At 38.8% G+C, this 20,689-nt stretch overlaps 1 protein-coding gene across 1 annotated transcript; it reads left to right on the top strand.

Annotated features, from left to right (window-relative positions):
* The first annotated feature begins 3,330 nt into the window (after positions 1-3,330).
* On the top strand, positions 3,331-19,977 carry oscp1a (organic solute carrier partner 1a). Its single transcript, XM_036576851.1, has 11 exons — positions 3,331-3,662; positions 5,247-5,276; positions 6,278-6,432; positions 8,327-8,494; positions 9,026-9,106; positions 10,333-10,436; positions 11,987-12,115; positions 14,489-14,558; positions 15,180-15,319; positions 17,802-17,862; positions 19,081-19,977. Exons 1-11 carry the CDS (start codon positions 3,551-3,553, stop codon positions 19,198-19,200), a joined length of 1,170 nt encoding a protein of 389 aa, XP_036432744.1. The 5' UTR covers positions 3,331-3,550; the 3' UTR covers positions 19,201-19,977.
* Positions 19,978-20,689: the final 712 nt, after the last annotated feature.

The following is a 20,689-nucleotide window of genomic DNA, read 5'->3' as shown; positions in this document are numbered from 1 at the left end:
TTTTGAAAGCAGGTGAATCTTTTTGAATTACGCTGTATTGTATGTTCAGTATTATATTACAGAAAGTCAAAAAAGTTAATGAAAAGCCTGCAGTACATGATGATGGGCAACTAAACGTTCTTCATTCAGCAGTCCACGGTTGCTTGGCAACAATAACATACTCTAACATGGGGTCCTCAGCCTTTTACACCTCGAGACCCACCTATTTATCTCTAGAAAGCATGAAGACTCAAACGAAAACATAACTTTTTTGCTTAAAAATATCATTTTGGGGCAATTTTCAACAGCAGAATGGTGTAAATTAAGCAGAATGTTTTGAGGGGCGGGGGGGGGGTTCTAGAGACAACTGATAAAGCTGCTTTGCGCACAGTTGTTGCACGACTTGTATTAATATTGCTTAAACATATTGAAAACATGTTTTTATTGACTTTTATGACAAGGTGCAGTCAGCGGCCCACTACGGCTCGCTTGTTCCCCATTCAGTATAGTCCTAAGGACCACAAGAGGGGGCTGTGAGGCCCACTTATGGTCAAAACCCTGCTCTAAAGGAACCTCATTTCTTGGCAGAATAATGGTTTATCACAATTACCATTAATAATAACTTAGTAGAAAGTAGTGGTAATAGGAACCAGACGTCTGAAGAGTTTAATGCCTCTAAAAGCTCTAAAAGAAATGGTTATGAATACACTGCCTGATGTCTGAGACGCTGGGCCTCATTCATCAATATCTTCTTCTAAGTTTTTTCTTAAAAGGTCTTAAGAAAAAGTCTACATCAGATTCATGACGTGTTCTTAAACCGCAGAACTGTTTACACCTTTGTGCTCTTGACTGTGTGTAGATTCTGTTCTTACCTAAGAACCAACCCCATAAGTAGGTTTTAAGAAGAAATTCCTTCTTAAGAATGATTGGTGAATGAGGCCCATTGTTTTAGGATAGTTTTAAGAAAAGCCCCAAAAAAAAACAACATATCTTTAAAAAGACATATATAAAAACTCAGAAGACTCGTGTAGGTTCACTGGTGGTTTTGGATAGTAAATAAAATGTCTATATTTGTGTTGTAGACATTGTGACCCCTGGTTCCCATCACCACCACTGTAAAGAAATCTGAGTGTGTAAGCTTCTTTACAATGAATCATTTCACACCAAACCACTCTGAATGAGTTTGTTCACATCTCAGCGAGTGAATTTTGTAGAAGTTTTTTTTTAAAAAGTCAGTGGACTTCCCCTTTAAGTGTCAAGACTTACTTGTTAGGCTACTTACATCAATAGACTGTATGCTTACAGCTCAGTGACTTGTTCCCATGTGACATTCTCCTGTTCTTGAAGTATAAATATTTGCTTTGTAGACCTCAGAAATTATGCAAATCAGTGCTGATTTACTGTGGCTTTACACAAATAACCCAAAGGGCAAAGACGAACTTGCTGATGAAAGAGATAACGAGGGAGGAAATTAATATCTAAAGTCTTTTCAATACTGAATCCCTCCAGGTTTACTACACTCTTCAAAAACATGCTTCTTCAAGGGTTCTTTAGTGCAAGTAGTGGTTCTGTTTAGATCCATGAGTTTTATATAGAACCATTTGCATGCTTAACTGGTTCTTTGCATGGTGAAATTGTTCTCCAGATTGATGGGAGAATGTGTCGTGTATGGTTCCCTTTTTGAAAATAGTTCTAAATAGCACCAAAAAGGGTTTTTCTTTTGTTAAGCTTAACATCATAACAACAGAAGAACCCATTTTGGTGCTTTACAGAACCAACACAACCTGAAGAACCAAAGGACATAAAGCATAAAGTGGTTCTACATAGTAGAACTCATTGTTCTAAGTAAAAGTACTACGTTTACTAAAGAACACTTGAATAACCATCGTTTTTTTGAGTGAACTGATGACTGATGTCATTGTTTTCTGAAAGTGGCGCCCTCCCAATAGAGTCGAATTGCAATGAAAGGCGTTTCCGTAAAACAAGAACGCCCACATCAGGAACGCCCGCTTATCATTCATTGGCCGATATGTCTGTGAAATGGCTTCTCTCATTGGTGGATAAAACTCAACGGGAAAATACATCAATATTTGTAAAGACGTTACTGACACTAAATTAATATTGTTTCTACATGTTTACATAATGAGTATTTGGCATTTAAAAACAAATATGCGTGAATCTACAGCCGCTGGTGATTTGTAGAGTTCTGTCTGCGGTTTTGTGACCTCCGACTTGACCTTGCGGTCTGAATGCCCATCATAACATAAGAGTTTCTGCTGGTTCATGGTGGTTTGTAATGCGTTTTGGCTTTTCTTGATGGGTTGATAATGTAAAGGAATAGTTTAGCAGGTGACCTAGTGACTGATTCCAGATACATTCTAATTCCACTTGAAAGCTAGTGGTCTCTAATGGTAACCATTAGGAGGCAAAAACATTTTTTAAATCCTAATGCTCTTTATTCAGCAGGGGTTGCCGTGGTGCTGCCAGCTTGCACAATATAACTCTGGCAAGGTTGAGTATTGCTGACTATCAAGCAACCCTGTGCTTATTTTCCACAAGGTCGTACTAAAATGTTAATGTAACAGTAACTCACCGACATCATAATCTGTAATGAAAGAGCTCGCACGGTGTTTGAGGGCCACTAATAAAAACAAAAATAGCAGACTTTGAGAATAAAGTCGTAATATTTCGAAACAAAAGTCGCATTTTTAGAATAAAATCTTAATATTTTGAGAAGAAAGTCATAATATTTAGATGATAATATATTACGATATTGATGACGACATTAAAGTGGGATATTACCAGAAAGGTATGCAGTAATGTGGCCAAAGTCTTTGCAAAGGCAGCACCTGGTGTTAAATGAGGGGTGTTGAGTTGGTGGAGTTGTACTTTCATATCGGTTCACCCATAAAGAAACACTCAGTCTCCCTATCTCTGCTGGACATCAGCACCAGCCTGTTATAGTATAAGAACCGTCTGAAACGAATGAGCAGGAAACCGTGTTTATCTAGAATAAAGAGCCAGACGGACTCGGAGGAAACTGTCTGTCTGTGTTGTTGAAGGAGAATCGCAGGCAGGGTCGTCTACACGGCTATCGGGGGCTCCATCTCCACACCATTCAAAGAGGGCATGGAGTTTCACAGACAGTGAGAATGATGATCAAAATGATCGATCCACACAGACAGACAGGAGTGTGAGGAAATCCGGCGGGCTCGGCGTCCTCACCGTCGCCAGTACAGCATCCGAGACCCCATGGCAGCTACAGTTAGCACTTAATCCTCGAAATATGCATCACAGAAACGCCCTCATATGGTGCTGCAGTTCGACCCTCCGCGCGCCCTCTGCTGGTAGCTATGTCTCTCTGCAGGTCGCCGTCTGATCAGTACTGCACTTCAGGGGGAGAGAACCTATAGCGCGTTAAAATTAGCTAGACTGATCTCGCAGCAGCGGTTAATTTCTCGAGATAACATGAATGTAACTGTAGGGAATGTATTGATTGAGGAAGAAGCTGGGCCGGCTGAATAATATTTAATCTGACTGAACAGATCCATCTGATCCTCAGGCTGGCGCCATGTCTCTGAGGATGTTACCGTTACTCGTTATAAACCTGGGCGGTGAAATGCTTTATATCTTGGACCAACGGCTCCGAGCCCAGAACGAAACAGACGATAAAACACAGAGAGGTAACCTAGTCAGAGGTAGTTTATCCCCAGTAGCTCCATATTCACTACACGACCTGCTAGCGAACCTAATCCCCCTCATTAGAACAGACTCATCTTAGCTTCTTAGTCGAACTCTCCGTTCCACCTTAACAAGCGCAGCCGTTACACTCTGTTGCTTCTGTCGCTTCTACACGCGCCAGACTGTAACCGCGGCGCCTCTTAAGGTGGAGCGGAAAATTCGAATAACACGCTAACTTTCGCCTTTAGTTAGAACAGCAAACGCCCTCTTTCTGCCATCTGTTAACTGTTATTTTTCTTTCACTCACTCGAGAACCCTTGTTTTTCGGCAGTTTATCAACTAAATAAGTATTTTTTGGCTTAAATCCTTTCAAAATGGATTTTTTTATTTCCAATCCTGAACTGGTCGTGTTCACTTGCGCAAAATGTGCTCAGCCACTCGGAAAATACTCGGATTCCTGGAACTATAATCAGTCTAAACAAAACTAACGAAACAGAGGTGTTTCTATACTTCTTACCTCTTTCTATACTTCTTATTTGTTCTGTCCCTCAGAGGTTTGTCTATTAATATGTGTCCCCAAACTGCCAATGTCACTACTTTATAATATACTCAGTAAAGAAGAATTCAGCTGATAAAGAAAATCAGTATAATTCAACAGTTTAGATGTAAACAAAGTCATTCAGAATGGTTTGGTGTGAAATGGTTCACTGTAGAGAAACTTACAGACTCAGATGTCTTTACAGTGGTGGTGATAGGAACACAAATACAAACACAAATATAGACATTTTATTTACTGTCCAAAACCACCAGTGAACCTACACGAGTCTTCTGAGCTTTATATGGAATACGTGTGGTGTTGATAATAGTAAATTGCTAAAAAACCGGCTAAGCCAACAATAGATCTGTGTTGGATTTTTCAGCAGACTGTTTTGCCCTAGAGTGCCCTGCAGGTACTTCTTTAACATGGACAGATTTAAAAATTTGTCTTCAAAACGCTCATAAAATAGTGTTTCAGGCAGTGAATTCATAAGCATTCCATGTCAATTTCTGTGAGGGAGCCTTTAGAGGCATTGAACTCTTCAGGCGTTTAGGTCCTATCACCACCGCTGTGACTGTAATTCTGACAGTGGTTAATTTCGCGTCAAACCACTCTGAATGACTTGTTTGTGAATATTTACATTTTAACCGTTTAATTATGCAGAAATTTTGAACATTGATTCCACTTTAATCCCTGATAGCGGTGTTTCTGTATCATGTACTATACTGTCTATGAAATAGGAAAAATAATGAATAAATAGTAATATAAACATTTTCCTTTTGCTTCTGACTGTATTTTGTAGTCCGATTATGTTCTGATGCACATTTTTATGTTCTACTCATTTTCACCACCTCCGATCGATTAGATCGATTCGCCAACTGATCGATTAGCTCAATCAGGTGTTGTTTTATCAGGGAAAACATGAAAATGTACATAGTGTTGCATCCTAAGCAATTAGTGTTGGGATCTCCTGGTCTATAACTTATTCACCAAGACTATAACCCCATGTTCAGTGAAATAAACTCAGTATTCTTCACACTGTTTGCAGGTTTTTGGTCAGAAGAAGACAGAAAAAGAGGTACACTGGTTTACACCCCCGTGACCTAGTTTAGACCCCTTTAGATCCATCCTCCAGAGAACATGATGAGATGGTAACGGTGCATTTACTGCTTTATTGCTGCTTTACTCCAAACACAGTATGTTGTACACAGGCAACATCCACTCTGTTTTGAATTTATGACGTTTTACATCAAAGTTTATACAGAACTTTGCAAAAGTCAGAGCTCAAACCTTAATTTATTTAATTTCCAGTCAAAATAGTCCTTTAGGTACAAGTAATTAATTTTTCAACATGAGAAAAAATACGCAGAAACATGTTTAACAGAAGAACTAACATTAGAAGTTTGTTGCACTTTCTGCTACGATCCAAGTAATCAAACCCATTCAGTGATGTTGAGGTCTGGACTCTGGGGTGGTCAGTCCATTGCTCAGCTTCTTTGTTTGATGTGTCTGTCTCCTTTTCTCAGTGAGGTTCTTCTTGACAGCTACACATCCTTTCAGACCCACAGCGCTGAGTCGTCTTCTCAGTGGAAGGATGGACAGAAACACCTGTGGATGTTTTCAGATCTGAAGCAGCTTGATTTTCTCCTCTCTCTCAAAGATGAAAGCTTTAAGTGCTGTTTATCTGATGGGGCAGTGTTGGTGTCTACAGGTCTTCCAGGTGGTTGTTAGGAGTCTAACATTTTCTCTGTAGGTTTTAAGTATTTTTTGAATTCCAGTTTTGGAAACTCATGTTTTTTTTTACTTATTTTCCTTTGACTTTCTCCTTCCTTATGCAAGTGGATTATCGTATATCTAATCTCCTCAAACATATCTCCTGAAAAATGAATAACTGATTTGACTGGAAATTAAATACATGAGGGGTGGGCTCTGATCTCTGAAGTCCTGTATAAAATGCCATAGAAAGTTATTCTACTTGTAGAAGCCTGCCTTGCCTGTAAAGACGAAGTCTGTCATACTCAGTGATACTCAGTATTATGTTGTCTGTGTTTTTGACTATGTTAATCTTCCTGTCTGTAGTGCTGAATGATATAGTGCGCACCATGTTCAGTAAGGCTTTTATAGAGGAGCTGATGAAGCCGCAGGATGTCTACTCAATTAGAGCCTTGCGCTGTGTGCTGACACGGCTAGCGCACACCTCCATCATGAGGCTCAACCCTGCCAGCATGGACAGGGTGAGGAACCTTTTTATTATTAAGTGATGTTAAGTCAGTTCTCACTCCTGACCTCCATATGGATAGTGGATCTCCAGAATATCTGGTCTTCTGTTTGGGTTCTTTAATGGTTTGTTCATGATTCTTCTTGTATCTATCCATCGTGTAGCTGGTCATCCTCGTACCTTCAGCTGTTCCAAGCATAATGGAATGGTTCTTTTCTAAGAGTTTGTCCAGAATAAGAGGTCTTTGCTTTGGTTATCGGAGCTTCACATCAGAGGTGACACTTGATTTGGACAAGAATCCATTAGTTTCTTTGTATTCCAAGCTTTTAAAAGCTATTAAACAGCTTTGGAAATGTGCAAAAACATATTAATCTGATTTCACCAATGATAAACACTTGTATGTGAAAGTTTGAACAACCACAGTCATATAACATGTTTTGTTAACTTTCTAAGTGAAATTATGTTAAGACACCCTCACAGAGAACTTAAATATGACTTTTTATGCAAATCTTAGTAAAGAATTCTGTTTATTTGTTTATTTTAGGTTAATATAAAAGAATATAGTATGTGCTCTATATTTAAACTCTTGCACAGGCAACATTTTTTTTCCAATATGTTAAATTCAGTAAATAAATAGTAATTGTGCATTAAAATGTGCATGTAATTTGACCAGGGGCGCCCAAACTTTGCATACAACTGTAACATGGTATGTTAACACTCGTCCAACTGTGGTCAGTTATTTTTACAGTGTTTGATGGTAAGAAGTTGTAGATATTACTGCTTTCATGCATAATGTTTTTACTACTCAGAAGTGTATAAAACACTTATGAATGTTCACTGTACATAAATAAAACCGAGTTTTTAGAACCAGGGAAGGGAGCAACAAAAATATTTGAATTAATATTTAATAGATCACTGATAATCTTGTTTGCAGTAGCATGTATTATATCAGTAAAACCAATATTGTCACCACATTTTATTATATATATATATATATATATATATATATATATATATATATAATTATCACAATTAATTATTGAGGGAGTTGTATGGTTGAGTTCTAATCATTGGGTGGGATTGTAGCCCCCCACCCCACCTTGTACTATGCTTGTAATTGTCCCTGTATCTAGAGCCCCTTCTGAAACGTTTTTAGACTTTTTACGGTGACTTTTTTGTCATTATTAATATTTAATGGCAGTCATTTGGTGTAAAATGCAGTTGTAAGCACAAGTTTGGGTGTGTTTTGTTGATTTTCTAAGTGAAAATAAGTAAACACGTCCCTTTACAGAGAACACACTTCACTTCTTAATGTACAGTTATTGTGTATATGCTGAATTTATCCTATTGGATAAATAAAACATAACATGTGATCTGCGCAAAAGTAATGGCACATTTTATATTTTATGTCTTATTTTTTTCAATATTTTAGACCCAGCAAATAAACTGAATTGTGCACTTAAATTTGGAGAAAAATTCCACATTTAAGTTTGTTTCCCGTAGAGGACGTGTTAGAAAATCAACATAGCCTGTCATTTGACCAGGGAAGCTCAAGCTTTCAGTATGAAATATTTTTAAAATGTCATTGTCAAAGGATATCTCATTAATCACCAGAAACATAAGCTTATGTTATCAGACACATTGGCTGTGAACTACAAAGTCGTCTTTTAATGCTATTTACAGACGTTTCAGCTCATTTGGTTTACATGTATCTATTGTGCATGTAAACTGCATTCACAGCCAGATATTTTCTCATTAAATAGCATGTTTTTATAGTGGGCTGTTGTTTATCGTGGGCCAAAGGGGTTTAGATGCTCTGCAATTTCCATATTATATATACTATGATCTCTCATATTGTTATAGCTCTCTGGGTTTTGCTGCTTGTTTAAGTGTTTGGTGCATATCTGCAGCTGTATGACCTGATGACGATGGCGTTTAAGCACCAGATCCTGCTGTGTCCACGGCCGCGAGATCTCCTGCTCATCTCCTTTAATCACATCGACGCGATCAGGGAAATGGTCACAGACAGCCCCTGCCTCGTTAACCAGATAAATGATGCACAGCGTCAAATCATAGAGGTACCCATTCACAAAGCACACAGCAACAGATATCTCTGTTTTAGGATTGGCATCTGACAGCAGACCCAGAAGATTTATCAATTGATTCATTAAATGATTCACTGATTCATTCATTGATTCATTCATTCATTCAAGGGTTGATTCTCTGGAAGATTGAAACACTGTATTGACACTGTTTCCCTTCACCCCAAACACAATCACGTGCGCCCCTGGTTGCATGTTTCATTTATTTTCTAGGTGAATATAAGTTCTGCTGCACATTTGAATATAAAATTACTGTTTATTTGCTGAATTTTAACACTTTAGATTGTGCAGCATTAAATGTGGTGTGTGCAGAAGCTATGGCATATTTAATATTTGATGTTTTATCTAAACTTGGCTGCTGCCATGTTCAAATAATGCACAAGTACACAAACACACACACAACAAAACCTGTCATTGATCAGGGGTGTTCAAACTTTTACATGGGAGCTTACAGTGACTGTGTGTGATTAAGAGTGTGCTCATCTTTTTTCTCTGGTTTTCTTTCAGATGTATACACCTCTATCAGATGGTGAGCTTCAGCTCATAAGGCAAACCCTACTTGCTCTCTTTCAAGACATGCACATCAGGGTGAGATTTTCATTCATGAGGACTGTTTTAAATAGTTCAGGATCTGTTTTTTGTACACAAGAACATTTTGATAATGAAACCTTGTTATTACATTAATAATTCACAGCAGGGCGCATCCACGGTAGACTGACCACAGGCCAGCCCAGTCAAATGGAGATAGAACATGTATTAAACCATTTTATTAAAGATGTAGGACAGAATTGCATGTGAAGTGGACACTATTAGAAACAGTTGTTGAACAGTAAAATGGACACAATGCCACTAAAAAGTCAGCTGTCATATTGTGCTGTGTTCTTTCACCCATGAAAATGTTATAATAACACTTAATGTCAACAAAACCGTCACGTGACATGGGAGTTATATCAACTTAACACTGAAGATGATAAATAGCAGCCTTTATGACAACAGTTGCCTATTGGAATAAGCCTTTATAAACGTTTATATTCAGTGGGGTCCAAAGTCCGAGACCACATTGAAAATCTGGTGGGTTTTTTTCATTTAAACTTGGAAATAAACAACAGAAAGTTTTAGGACACTTAAATATTTAATATTGATAATATTAATATCTTGTTTATCTTGTAATTTAATTTTAATTTTCTTCTGATTTCTTCTAATTAAGTACTAATGATCTCTTCTATAACTATGTTTTATCACCTGTCTGTAAAGCACTTTGAGCTGCCACCGGCATGAAAAGTGCTATATAAATAAAATTATTATTATTATTATTATTACTTAAAATGAAGAAGATGTTCGGTCCTTCTTCAGTTCAAGATTCTGCACTATTTCTAGGTCACTGTTCAAACTGAAGCAAATTTGTGAAATTGACTGTGTTAAGGCCTTTGTACAAAAAGCCCTCAACATATTTGTGTTCTCTGAAGAGGATGTGTTAACTTGTGTTAGCCTGTATTGTGTACAACTGTACATGTACACATAAACATATGCAGCATATGGACAATTTCACATTGTAAGACCTTACAGACTGATGAGGAGATCACCTCCATCATCTCATTCCAGGCTCTTCTAGCTAAGCATTATGAATGGAAGAGGCTCTAACAGCTCTAAAGTAGAGTCATGTGCGAACAAACATGTCACTTCACCTATGAATGTGTCTGTTTATGAACCCGGTACCATTTTAGTACATTTTCTCTTTGAAAGGTACTTTGAAAAGTAATTTAAAGGTGCAGTTTTGTTGTGCTGTTCTGAGGATCTGGTATTTGTTCTTGTAGGTGTCGATCTTCCTGAAAGAGAAAATTCAGAACCCAGACGGCCGTTTTGTTTTGTCTACTTCAGGTCCTGTTCCGCACGGCTCTGAGGTCCCAGGCTTAATCAGGTAAACTGTAGGGGTCACGTAACCAGATGCTGGACTTTATCTGACTGTATGTCCAAAAGTTTGTAGACACCTGCTCATCCAGCATTTCTTCTCTGGTTTCTTCACTACACTCTTAAAAAATATGGCTCTTTAAGGGTTCTTTAGTGAAGAAAATGGTTCTGTATAGAACCGTGAACACTCAAAGAACCCTTGATTCTGGCAGTGGTGGTCCTTTGCATCTTCAGATTGACAGAGAATGGGCTGTACATGGTTCTATATAGAACCTTTGTGAAAAGGGTTCTATATAGCACCCAATTCTATTGTTAAGATGCTTGTAACAATAGAAGAACCCTTTTGGGTGCTAAGAGCAAAACAGATTCTATATAGAACCATCTGTAGCACATTCATGCACATTTTCCATTACTCTGAAGAACCCTTTCGTGATACAAAGAACCCTTTAATCATGCAAAATGTTCTTTGAATGTTCATGATTCTATATAGAACCATGTTCTTTACTAAAAACCCTTGAAAAATCATGTTTTGTTTTTTTAAGTGTAGTAGTCACTGGTTTTCAGTGGTAACGGTGACTGATTCTCACAGATCTGTTTCTCATTGTTACTCTAACAGTAGTTATCGGTTATCACTGGTTAATCTAAATTCTTCTGTCCAATGAAAGGGCAGTTTCTTTTTTCCTTTTCTCTGTATTCTATACTGTATATTAATTGTAAACTCTTATTCTCTGTTCATTTTGCTCTTATTGTGTTATTGTTTTGGTATCTGGTGTCGACCAGAGGAGGATGGGTTCCCCTTCCGAGTCTTGGTTCTTCTAAAGGATTCTTCCTCTTGCTTTTCATCTTGTTTTTATTGTCACTGTTTCACTTGGCGATGCTCATTTTGGGGCTCGGACCCAGATTTTCTGTAAAGCTGCTTTGTGACAACACCAGTTGTAAAAAGTACTATATAAATAAACTTTGACTTGACATGATTTCTGAAGTCTAGGGTATCAATAGGGAGTTTGTTCCTCCTTTGCTGCAGTAACAGCCTCTACTCTTCTGGGAAGGCTTTACACCAGATGTTGGAACATTGCTGTGAGGATCTGATTGAGCATTAGTGAGGTCAGGTACAGATGTTGGTTGGTCAGTTCTGGATTAGTCCAACTCATCATCCCAAAGGTACTGGATGGAGCTCCATCAATCCAGAGAACACAGCTCCACTGCTCCACAGCCCAGTGCTATATCCCTTTAACTGACACTTGCCTTAGGCTCATGTGCGTCTGCTCCATTTTAATTGACAGTGTTTTTCAACAGAGATTACACAAGCTGCTGGAGCACAGTTGAACACCTGTATTAGCAATGGTGCACAAAAACTGACAAGAATTATTGTAAATAATAATTATAGTATAGAATTTGCAATGTATAAAAACTCAAATCCTTCTGAAATATCTAAAAATGCCTTTGTCTAGTTTATAACATTTAAATCTATGTGGTCTAAGTTGTTGTTGTGTGTGAAATAATCTCTCTCTCTCTCTCTCTCTCTCTCTCTCTCTCTTTCACTCTCTCTCCCTCTCTCAGGTGGTTTAACAGCAGAGGCAGGGAAATAAGAAGGCGAGAGTTTCCGAGTGGAGGCTGTTACACCAGCGCTGTGCGAGAAGGTTCATTTGACATTTCTGGAGACCGAGTTACACGTCTGGGCACAAACAAGTAAACAATTGCTCAATAAGTGTGTGTCATTAAGCTCTTTGCGTCTTTATCAGGCATTTATGATCTTTGGGTTGGACGTACCTGCGTGTGTGATGTTTTTGGAAATCTCTGTCACTCAGGTTGATTCATTAGGAATTGCCCATTCATTTCTGGAACATTCTTCAAACAAATTCCACGATTTGAACATTCACAGGGTGTGTCTGAAACTGACACAGTGCTGATTAGATAGAGGTACTCAACGTTTTGTGTCAGCAATTTTAAATTAAACAACTTCTTTTAATGAAAAGGTTTTATGATTAGTTTTGCATGTCAATAAATCTGGCTTCATGTTTTGATTAGAAAGCTGTACAGACAATTCATGCCTTTTAAGATAAGATAATAATAAGATAATAAGATAATTCTTTATTAGTCCCACAATGGGGAAATTCTCAGTGTTACAGCAGCAAAGGGAGCGCAAGATACTCAAGAAAAGAAAAGAAGTAGCGAGAAGAGAATTAACAAGCAAGTAATTAACCTTGTTAATTACTTAACAAGGTTTTTACAGTTTACTTGTTACTTTAGAGACAAAATATATAATTCTAAAAGTAAAAATAAGATAAAAATATAAACTCTATCCTTCACAAAAATTAACAATATAAAGGATTATAAATAAATAAAAGCTAACATATTTACACTGTTAGGATATTTTACCCGAATTTCACGTAGAGTTTTAAACATTAGGACATTTTTGACCCGAGAATTGATTTAGTGATAGATAAAGTGTTACATTTTGATAGTTTTTTTACGTGTTCACAGTTTTATATGTGTAATTGTATGTGATTTAACCCGTGTGTGGTGTTGGGGTCTGTGGGACCCATTTTCAGTGTTTACCAAAATAAAAAATGATGCAATTTATTATTATTTTAACCCCAGATTTCTTGGCCTTTGCTCATTTTCAGTGAAGAACATCACATATCACATTTTCAGTGTCTTCACACTGTTCACCCCCCACACATTTATATTACACATGTGTATATGTGTATGTGTGTGTGAGGGTGGACAACATGGACAGGCTGCTGACTGGCTACAGTTGCTAAAGGAGAACCTTTGGCTGTACTGACTTAAAAAACAATAATGTGGTGGGTCCACCAGACCACTAAGTAACAAACACATCAGCACCACACAAGGGTTAATTTTAGAGTGACATTCCTATTATGAACCCCCTGCAGTGCAACCACCAATCTCTGTTTGGGAAACCCTTAATGATTAAAGCATCAACTCATAACCTGATCCAGTATTTGCATAAATCACTGAGATGCCTCCCCCAGGCTGGTTTTTGAAGGTACAGTGTTATTCCGGAGCTTCATTCCAGTCATGTCACAGTACTGAATAAAACACTGAGTGGCGCGCTAAGAAATTCAACAGTGCTCAGAGGTGCGCGTACCTTTTAAAAAAACAAGGTTTTAATTTTTGGTCTATGCACAACGCAACAGGAGAGTGTGGGTTCTGACCTCCAACAAGAATCTCTGGGTCAGCAGTTACACAAAAAGAAAAGATGCCTGGTGTCTAGTTTAAGCAAATAGGCAGTTTTTAAAAAACTACCCAAAACAATTTATTTGTATTTAGAATTATTTTTGAATAAGTATTTAATGCCTATTTTGCTGTTGCAGTTTTGGCATATTTTCAATAAACAATGGCCCATTCGGGTCAGGACAAAATGTTAAGTAAAAACAAAATAAAACACAGCTGGCCCACGGATTTGCAGAGTTTCACACCCCGGCTCTATGCCATACCAACTGTTTCACTGGAGGAGCTTCAAGTTCTAAAAAATGGCGGTTGACTGACTTGACTGACAATACGTGACAAGTCTAATCTGTAACTGTGTGTGACCAATCAGGATTCTCCACTGTTTCTAGCTCTGCCCATACATCCAGGAAGTGTGCGCTTGGTTCCCAGGGAAGAAGGGTAACCAAAATTCAGCACAGGCAGTATGGCGGTGTCTTCACTTGGCAATGGAAATGAAAACAAAATGCAAGATCACAGATGTGTAACCACACCGTGCCACTCCTGCGCTGCCTGGTAGAAAAACGCCAGTTGTCTCAAACCAACATCCTGCAGAAGAATCTTAACGAATAAAAACTGTCTACTAAGACACTCAGAATACAGCACTGAACAGCCACTCAGCTGCCTTCTGTTTCACAGACACCCTGTGTTTGGTTCAAGAATGTTTTCTGGATTTTGTAAAGCCAACTAACAACATATTCAATATTGAATTGTTGGAAAGTGGTTCTTTCATAACATTTTGGAGCTAAGAGCCTTCAGAAGCCTAAAAGCCTGGTTCTGTCTGCTAGGTAAAGTTCGCTCAGTGACTCTGTAACCTCTGTGTTTGCGCAGGTACAGTGCCACCTCAGCTGAAGACACCCGCACCTCAGACACCTCCAAAAACACTTCTAAAGCCAAACAGGTAAATATTCAGTTTCAAACTGTCCTTTAAGCTAATTAATAGCATGGCTTTACAGTTTACTTATCGTCGCTGTGGGACAAAACCTCGCGTCTTTGTTTTTGTTGTTTTTTTTTGTTTTTTGTTTTTTTTTAACGTTAGTTGCCACTTTTCATGACGAATGGTCCAAAATGAGTAGAAATGGTCCAAAATAACTTAGAATAAAATTTTTGACACTGATTTACACTGAAGGTTTCTCCTGTACACTTTTTTGGGATATGAGGTTTTGTTTTGACAGTGACAGTATGTTCCTCCCTGCAGGTTTCACCTCCTACCCAAATACAAACAGGCTGTGTTTCGGTCATTAGCTGGACCAGGTGTAGTGGATAAGGGTCGGGGCTAAACTCTTCAGAGGACATAAAAAAAAAACATTCTTAACTTTAATTCAGAAGATTTTTTTTTCAAATAACTTCAGGCCATTTGTGTTGGTCCATTCATCCACACCGTGCTGTGAAATATTCCCACAGTGTGAAGTACAGCTGTTTCCAAACAGTGTAAAATGTTCAAACTGAAAAACTTGTTCTTTACACAGCGACAGTATGGTTTGAGGTGTAGCAGTTATATGCACCTATGTACATCAAACAGGAGAGTGTGGGTCCCAACCCTTTGGCTAAGGAGGAGCTGAATCTGCTGGCTAAGCTGATGGGAGGGATGGAGGTGTGGAGTCTCGCACATGCAGACACAGGAATCAGAGTGAACCTGTTCCCCACAGACGAGGACGAGGGGTAAGAAAAACACATCAACCCTGAGCATTTAAAAGGGGTGTTCTGTGAAAATACACTTTCAGTACAAAAACTAACAGTCCAACAAAAAAACAGACACAAAGACGCACAATTAATTAAAATAAATTCAATTAGACAAAGTCCTGTCCCAAACTTTTTGGACAAAGTAAATGGCTGCTGACCAGGTGACCACAGTGTCAGCCTTTGCTCGATTCAGTCTGGCCGCTCCAGGACCATGACATCCATAAAATAGAGCAGGAATGTATGTCTTAAGTGTACACTTGGTACTGCATGACATTTCTGAACTGCTGTCAGAGAAGCCATTACTGTTTCATTTTGACTGGGTTTCAAGTTAAGTATTGAAACATCTCTGAGCAGAAACAAAGCTGGATATAATGGCAGGTCTACTTCTAAAGGAGAAGAGAGCAAGGAAGCTGTTGTTTCCTTAAGATCCTTCACTGGGGAGCCCTGCCATTAAGCAGGGTTGTTAAGTCGCAGTCACGCTAGACTTTTGTAGTTTGTTTCACCTTATTAAGTGATCGAGACTGGTTCGGAACATTGGCGGCAAAAAAAAGATCCTCCATGTTGGACCACGGAAATCATACATGTTGCATTTTAGGGAATGTTCACATTTTAAAGCCACTGTCACGGCTGTTGAAGCAAAGTCACCCTCCGCTTCCATGGTGCAAAGTCAGCCGGCTCACGGCCCAGTCAGACTCCACTGCTGCTGTGAGTCTCTCGGCTTACAGCTCAGTAAAACTCCACTTCTGTGTTGAAGAGTCTTGCAGCCCTGCCAAACTCTGCTCTGATGAAAACGTGTCCAAATGACAAATTTATGAAAATCACAGCTCACAACACAACATCTGTTGTCCTTTTGGTGTGTTTTACTCAAATTGTCATGGGGTTGCTGTATGGGGCAAGCTGAGTCCAATGGTTGCAATTTTTCCAACATTCACAAGTTTGGACTGTTGTGATACGTGCTTTAGTTTTAGTGTCATTTAGTCAGAACCAGGCATAAATAGATCCTGTCATATTTCTAAAGGTACGTTCACATCACTGCTGCAAAAAGGTTTTGCACACATCTCATCCAGTCACTTCTGAAGGAGTCGTTATGGCTGTACTTTGTAGAGCTACACAGCACAATTTAGTTGAACTTTGACCTTGATCTTGAAACACACAGCCTGTAGGCTATTTCTTGTCACCCTTTTCTTGTAGAATATCAAAATACTAATACTAATGTAATATGTATTTCAGGTTTTCTTGAATCATAAAATAATCTGTTAAAAACGGCAGATTGAGGTCTGATTCCTCACACAGGCAAGAACAACTGCAAGTCACTCTGGATAGAAGCATTTACTAAATTCCATAAATGCAAAATGTAATTCACCAAATGTAATTAAAGGTGTGGTTTAAAGCAAAAAACTGCATTGAACTGTTCTTAAAAACTGTTTTAAAAAAAATCTAGTACAAGTAACTTTACCTGTTCTGGTTTGAGAGACAAACTTACAGAGTCAGAATTGTTCACAGTGGTGGTGATAGGAACCAGACGTCCACCTCTAAAAGCTCCCTCACAGAAAGTTACTACATGAAATGGTTCTGAAGACACTGTCTGACGTCTGAGACACTGTTTTATGAAACTTGTGAGAAGATTTTGTCCTAAAACGTAATTTTTAAACCCATTAATGGTGGAGAGGTACATTCAGGGTGTACAGTAGTCCCCAAAGAAAACTTTTTTTTCAGATGTACCACTGTTTCACCATTATCATTATATAACATGTAACATTATATATGTGTTTTTGGACAGTAAATAAAATGGCTGTATTTGTGTTTTAATGCCAAGGAACAGACTTGATATTGGATCCAAGCGCGAGCTGACTTTATTTCAGGCAGAGAGTAATACAGACAGTCCGAGGCAACCACAGCAAAGACGAAATCCAAAAAATCAGAAAAGCCAGTAGACAAGCAGAAGGTCAAAGAACATGAAAAACACCAAGAACAATAAGTACCCAGGCTTAGAACTGCAGAGAATGATCTGGCAAGACTTTGCAAGGACCCTAGCCAAAATACGAGCTATATATAGAGAGAGTGATGAGAAAACAAGCTTCAGGTGAGCAGTCAGCCATTAAATCTAAGGAGAGAGGGACCTCTGCAGGCGGGGAGGGGAATCTCCAACCATGAATGTGATGGTTGTAGACGTTGTGATCCCTGGTTCCTATCACCACCACTGTAAAGAAACCTGAGTCTGTAAGTTTCTCTACAATGAACCATTTTACACCAAACCACCCTGAATGACTTTGTTCACATCACATTGGTGAAATTATGCAGACATTATGGAAACTCCAAAAACCCCTTTAAACAGTAATAGTGAACCGAATGAAGATTTGTTGGCCCAGTGTAATGAAGGACAGTCAGACCTATCAATGTGAAGAGCTGTTACAGAATAGCTGCTACAGATTCTAAATGACGCTTGAACTTATCTTTACAGGGGAATCTCAGAGGGGGCGGACGAACCATCATTCGGTGTCATAAATATTCAGGCAACAAAGGCAAGGTGCTGTCCCTGGCAGGGTTTAGGCCCACATTTGCATAACTACCTTGCGTATGTCATCTTACTGGGTGAAGGTTCATCGCTGAAGGCTGTTGGTGCTCCTCTACTTAGAGCTAAGAGCCATTCATCAGTGTCACCAAATCACAGGCTTTGAACTAATTCATCTCGGACTTCTTTACACTGTCACTAAGTCAAAGTCACAGTGAATGTGTTCGTATGCAAACTAGTAGTACAGTCATTATCTGGTTTCGCAGATACCAGATTATAAAGTGGTTGTGTAAACAGAATAATACACTATCATATATACCATTATCAGGTTTCTAGAAATCCAATAAAAAAGCTGTATAATAAAAGCCCAGTAATCAGGTTATTTGCTGCACGCTCCGCCTTTCTGTAATCGCAAACCTATATAGTGGACTTACACAGTAGTGTGCTGAGTCAGAGACCAACCTTTACTTACCCTTTATTTGTTTTATTTTCAATCAGAACAGCCATTAAGTCAAGGGGGAAAAAGGAAAATGTAAATATAACCAGAAATTACATAAAAGACTACATTTAATAGTATTTTTCAGTACTCAGTGTGTCACTCTTTTCCTTTATTACAGCTTCTGTTCTTTTCACAAGACTCGCTTTCGGTTTCTCAAAGAAATCTGCAGGGATATTTTTCACACCTCCAAAGTTCAGTCTTAGAAGTTGGTTTAACATTTTCTGAAGTAATCAAACCCATTCAGTGGTGTTGAGGTCTGGACTCTGGGGTGGTCAGTCCATTGTTCAGCTTCTTTGTTTGATGTGTCCGTCTCCTTTTCTCAGTGAGGTTCTTCTTCACAGCTACACGTCCTTTCAGACCCATATCGCTGAGTTGTCTTCTCACAGTGGAAGGATGGACAGAAACACCTGTGGATGTTTTCAAATCTGAAGCAGCTTGATTTTCTCCTCTCTCTCAAAGATGAAAGCTTTAAGTGCTGTTAATCTGATGGGGACAGTGTTGATGTCTACCAGGTCTTTCAGGTGGTTGTTAGGAGTTCAGTTTTCTTTGAACTCCAGTTCTCCTTCCTTATGCGGGTGGATGATCTTCTATCTAACCTTCTCTGAATATCTCCTGAAAAAAATAATAACTGTCTTTAATGGCAGTTTTAACTGTAAATGAAATAAATGACAGGTGGTGAAGTGTTTCTAATAAAGTGGACGGTGTGTCTGTCACTCTGTCTTCATCCAGGATCATCAGGCCGACACTGAGCTGACTCGCATCGCAGCCGAGTTCGCCGAGCAGCAGGACCAGCCTGAAGGACCCAGCAACAAAGGCGATGACCTGCTGGCCATGATGGACGAACTCTAAAGCAAAATCACACACATTTATACATGTAGGCTTTGTGGACAGATTTTGGTTTGGGAATTTTTTAAGTATTTGAGGAAGATTAACAGTATTTTATACAGGCATCCTGCACATCTGTGCCACAAGTGAAAACATAAACTGTGTTTTGAACGATTTTGTGAACAATTCAGGCAAACTTACTCCATAGAAGGGGGTTAAGTGAGTCAGGGGTTAGTTTTAACAGTGGATAGAAAAGTCTGTAAGTGTTTTAGTACTGCTGTGTTGTTTGACCAAATGCATAAATATCTGAATCAAAGTGAATGAGATCAGTTAAAAAATGTTTTGAACTTTGGCTAATTTATTTTTCGCCACAAAAAAGCACATTTCAGAATGATAACGTTTAAATATGTTAGATTTCAGCTGCATTTTTAGTAGGTTTTTGATGAAGCAGTGAATAAAAACTTCGAAAATTCATTTGTTGTGGATTTATATGGGAGTTATGCGCTTCTCTCACAACGTTCTTATTGGTTATCGTGTAACAGTGATGTCTCAGACATCAGGCAGTGAATTCATAACCATTTCAGGTGATAACTTGCTGAGAGGGAGCTTTTAGAGGTGGACGTCTGGTTCCTATCACCACCACTGTGAACAACTCTGACTCTGTAAGTTTCTCTAGAACAGAGCATTTCACACCAAACCACTCTGAATGACTCTGTTTACATCTTAAACATTTAATTATGCACCAGTTTTTAAAAATCAATGAAGTTCCTCTCTACGCCTCTGTGATATTACCGTCTTTGAAGTCTGGAGGTGTAAACGGCATAAACACTGCTGGGCTGAAGATCTTAATGATGCCATTTGAAAGGGATGGTAGTGAACCATTGCCTTCTTTATGCTTATTTCAAACCTTCATCGTCATCTTCTCTATCCACATTATGCATGTTGGCACATCAGCAGAGCGACGTCCCTTGTTATTGAAATGAAGCGCTTTACCCCTTAACTGTCCAGGTCCCACCAGCAGGCCCAGAGTTTTATCACACACTTCTATAACCTAAGAATAGCTAAATAATAAGCCTTAGTATGAAATAAGCCTGAGATTTTAATTTGTTTAATTAGCTGAATGAGCGGAACGAAAGTGCTGTGAGCCTGTAGGGCTGAAGTTGGTCAGCCAGCTGTGTAAGATGTGCTTCTTACATAACAGTATACTTTTGTAACCTTTCTGCTTCCCTCTTTTCATATTTCACTGCTAATGTCCATTTTTAAATTCACGTTTATGGCATTTACCAGACGCTCTTATCCAGAGCGACCTACAATTTGATCATTTTACACAGGTAGGTGAAGGTGGTGTTAGGAGTCTTGCCCAAGGACTCTTATTGGTATAGTGTAGGGTGATTACCCAGGCATGGATTGAACCCCAGTCTACAGCGTAGAAGGCAGAGGTGTCACCTATTACACTATACCAAACCATTTCATGACCACTTATAATCGTTTTTCTCCCAAGTAGCAGGAGCAG

This window comes from Colossoma macropomum, unplaced genomic scaffold, assembly GCF_904425465.1.
Source record: "Colossoma macropomum unplaced genomic scaffold, Colossoma_macropomum, whole genome shotgun sequence".
Lineage (NCBI taxonomy): Eukaryota > Metazoa > Chordata > Actinopteri > Characiformes > Serrasalmidae > Colossoma > Colossoma macropomum.
This window is presented reverse-complemented; position numbering and strand designations above follow the sequence as displayed.

Bases quoted from the DNA above. Each gene is read 5' to 3' on its own strand.
- oscp1a (XM_036576851.1), top strand. From the start codon at position 3,551: ATGTCTCTGAGGATGTTACCGTTACTCGTTATAAACCTGGGCGGTGAA. The intron at 6,433-8,326 runs GTGAGGAACCTT...GCATATCTGCAG, and splicing joins ACCCTGCCAGCATGGACAGG to CTGTATGACCTGATGACGAT. The intron at 12,116-14,488 runs GTAAACAATTGC...GTGTTTGCGCAG, and splicing joins ACACGTCTGGGCACAAACAA to GTACAGTGCCACCTCAGCTG.